The sequence below is a fragment of the Sapajus apella genome, unplaced genomic scaffold (assembly GCF_009761245.1).
Source record: "Sapajus apella isolate SASKATOON/1434 unplaced genomic scaffold, GSC_monkey_1.0 scaffold3441, whole genome shotgun sequence".
NCBI lineage: Eukaryota > Metazoa > Chordata > Mammalia > Primates > Cebidae > Sapajus > Sapajus apella.
The window spans coordinates 3201-7273 of NW_022440367.1; the positions used below are offsets into that span (position 1 = coordinate 3201).

General features: G+C 40.5%; 1 protein-coding gene across 1 annotated transcript; it reads right to left on the reverse strand.

Moving 5' to 3' along the window:
- Positions 1-1509: 1509 nt before the first annotated feature.
- LOC116547515 (small proline-rich protein 2E) lies at positions 1510-1743 on the reverse strand. Its single transcript, XM_032273459.1, has one exon. It carries the CDS (start codon positions 1726-1728, stop codon positions 1510-1512), a length of 219 nt encoding a protein of 72 aa, XP_032129350.1. The 5' UTR covers positions 1729-1743.
- Between the last annotated feature and the right edge of the window lie 2330 nt (positions 1744-4073).

Here is a 4073-nt window from a genome sequence, read left to right on the forward strand (position 1 = left end):
TTAGAGCAATAAAAAAATTGCTCATGTAAATATCACATTTCTTCTGGTGACAGTTTACATAAATTGTAGGCTGTATCCTTATAAGAAACTGAATACCTCATTTGCACTAACCTTCCCAAAGTGAATAGACCTTGTAAATTCTACCCTTGTTTTCTCTATATGTTAGAATATTGAGGAGCATAATTTCAAGAGCTATGAGTAATGTAAAGTACTCCTGTATGCTTAGTGTTCATGAGATTAAGAAGGATTTATGGTAATTGATAGAATGAATCAGATACTTCTTGTAAGAATCTTTTCTGGATAGTGAATGTGCATAGGCTTTGTTTTCATTCCAACAAATTCAAAAAGGAAGAGAAAGAAACACAAACAAAATTGTGAAAAATTGTGAAGAGAAAAAGCTGCTTGAGTAGGGTGACTACGATTTACAACAACATGTTGTATTTTTCAAAATAGCTAGAACACAGGAATTTAAATGTTTCCGACAAACAGAGAAATGATAAATGCTCAAGGTGATGAACGTCCTAAATTTCCTAATATCCTGACTTTATCATTACACGTATGATACATGTAATAAAATATCACATGTACCTCGAAAATATTTATAGGTATTATGAATCAATAAAAAATAACAAAAGAGAGTCTTCTTATTTTCTATATTAGTTACATCCAAGCCACTCTCTTGCTGGAACAAATATGGGGGCCGATGATGACGATGATGATGGCAGTGGTAATAGTGGAAACAGTGATGATAGGTTGCTGCAAATAAACCTCTATTAAATGACAGGTAATTATGTGTCAGGCATTGTGCCAGCAAAATTTCAGATAGTAATTCAATTTTATGCCTTAGACAACTTATTAAGTAAATGTTATTTTGCTCACTTTGCACTAAAGAGGTAGACATTCAGAGAGTTGAATAATATGTTCCTAAAATTAATGAAAAACCATTAAGGAAAATAAAAGGGGTTTAATATAATACAGAAATAATCTTTGGTATGACCCAAATTGTGATATGCTGCCTGTGGATGAAAGAAAGATGGAAATAAACGCAAATGATTGTATAATATTGCTAATAAAGCAGATTTGAAGAGAACCAAGAGAACCATTCACAAATATATATGCATAGATACTTTATTCAGGGAGTGAAAGAAAAGTGACAATGGCACAGCTGGGAGAAGCTCATGCCCAGGTGACAGACAGACACAGAACACATCAACAGAATTCTCTGATGGTTCCCAGGGAGAGAGCTGCTGCTCTTTCTTCCAAAGCTGTGGGAGCTGGAACAGCTGAGGACTTCCTTTTCTCAGACTTCATCCGGACGGTGGTGGTATGACAGTCTCAGAAAGGAAATCTTTTGCTGTCAGGGATCATAACCAGCAGATCACAGGCAAAGGGGAAAGAAGCTCCCTGTGTATCCATGGTGGGCTTTGATGAGAAGATGCAGGTGGAGCTACAGAATGAGGTGGGCCAATTATCCTCATCCTTTCATGGTCCTGATCAACACTGAAACTGTTACTTGCTCTTGGGTGGACACTTTGGCTGGCAGGGTGGGGAAGGTGGCACAGGAGGACATTTCTGCTGGCATTGCTGAGGTGGGCAGGGCTCTGGACACTTTGGTGGTGGGCAGGGCTCAGGACACTTCGGGGGTGGACATGGCTCTGGGCGCTTTGGTGTGGGGCACACAGGAGGTGGCTGGCAGGGCTGCTTACACTGCTGCTGTTGATAAGACATCCTGCTGGAGTCTCAGAATCTGAAAGAAATGATATGACAGTGTTCACGGGAAGGGATTCCTACAGAGAGAGAAGCCAAAGCTTATGTAATATCATAGCATATTATTTTCCCAATTTCCAAAAATTTATTTGAACTCTTAGCTCCCTTTTCATGACTGACTATCTTCCATTTTCCACTTTAGCAAGGTGCTTCAGCAGACCTGGGAAATCCTGCCTTTTCTCATACAATTTTTCCAAAAAAAATCTCTGTCATAAAAAACGAATCATGTGATTCCACAAAAAACATCTTCAGAAAAGGCAGTCACAAGTGCAGACACCTCAGGCAATCTCACAAGCCATTCCTATCATCATTATCTGTTGTAAAGTCCCAGCGGGTTGACAGGAACAGAGCAAAGAGCTGTTCAGGAAGAATTCAGGCCCTCACACCTGCTGAGACACAAAACTTTGAAACGGATGCCAGAAAAACATGGAAAAGAGAAAAATGCCTCATCCTTTTCTCGTCTTCTAATAAATCTTTCCTATTAACATCTCTGTCCATATGGACCTATAACTCTGCGTTTTTTTAAAAGCAATCTAAACCACTGTATCATGTTGTCAAACCCTGTGGTTCATCCACTAAGTATCATCAAACCAATGATCATAGTTTTCGATCCTCCAAACTGGCTGTATTCAGATTAAATTCAACATTACAGAACACAAAAACAGAGCAACTCAAGGAAGCAGACTCACCAGGTTCTCCAAGGCAGATTGGTGCTCAGGTACCAGGAGTTTAGGAATCGTGCAGCAGGGAACCTCTTTATAGGTCTTGCTACCCCACCCAGCAGGAAGTGGAACTGCCTAAAGCTGGGCTGCTCCAGCAATGTCCCTACTAAAATGCAAATTTATCCATAACTGGCATGAAAGGCATTCTCAAACTAGGAAATATCCTGTTCTGGGATCTCCCCACTGGATTAAGTGCTCCTAACTCATGGAGGCCCTGCCTTAGATCTCAGTTTCAGTGAGTTATAGCAAAGAGGGAATTGGGAGATTCCTTAAGTGGTGGTAAAGATCTCTCTTTCTTGACTGGGGGCAATGAATCCTTCCTCTCTTACTCCTTCCCTAAATCATAAAACTTCCTACGCTGATCCACTTTAGCCGAATGCCATATTATTGTACATGAACCCATCTCTACCTCTACTTTCCAAGTACAATTTGCGAAAGGGCTAGAAGGAAGGAGAGACCTAACAACAGCCTGAGTTCTGGCCCCAGACATTTTTTGCTAAGTTATATAACCACAGACACATCAACTCTCCTCCCAGGAGCTGTAAACCGAGGAGCATCACACTTACCTCCGGGTTTGGAGGCACTGACGGCACTGGGTCATGTTTCCCCTTTTCAAGCCTGAAATTTTCTGCTCCTCTGTCTTTCTCTCACAGAACTCCAGATTTTACCTGTATTCCTTTTCTCTTGGAAGTTGTCTTCTGCACCCCTCATAGAGGCACTTGTGTCCAGGACATATACCAGAGTGAGATCCAGTCTCCCCAGTATGTTTGCTACTGCTGCCATCAAGGATGTGTACTACAGCCTTTCTATTTATGAAAACACACTCTTAGTCGCCACATTAGGGAAACGGAGAGAAGGGAACCAAAGTTACAGGCATTCACTTTACATCTATGTATTGAACCATGCCTATATGTTTCCCTGTGAACATCCTATAGAGAACAAGATGCAAAACTCACAGTATCTTACTGTAAATAATTAGAAGAAGGTTTGCAAAGTAGAGGACAGAGCACCTAAAGTCTGAAATCTAGGGGAATATGTAAACTAAATGTGATCCTATATGTTTGCTTTCTCCACCTCTCTTTCCAAACAACTTTTAATCTTTGAAAGACAGTAGTTTTTGTTTGGTTGTATGTTCTTCCTTTGTCTTTTTGAAAAGCCTCTAGCCCCATAACTTCCTAGGTTATCAACTCACAGCTCAGTGTATGCCTCTCGTCTGTCCCTTTCAGTACACATTGTTCACTCAGCACATATGTTGTCAATGTGAATGTCTTTCACAACTTTTTAAAATTCTTTCAACAGTCAGTGGGGCTACTAACATTGTATATTAAACATTTAAAATAGTCTTTCTGGAGCATCCTTATCTGGGCCATTAATAAGGAAGCTTTCCAAGAATGTGGTTTTTTAATTGGAGAAGAAGAAGGAAGAGGAAGAAAAGGAAAAGAGGAAGAGGAGTGACTCAGATTCTTTGGAGCACTCACCAGCTATGCTCCAGATAGAGCAAGAACACTGATTCAACCCAGCATCACATCGCTCAGTTAAGCAGGCTAGGTTCCCAGAACTGCAAGTGCTCCAGTCTCTAAGGAA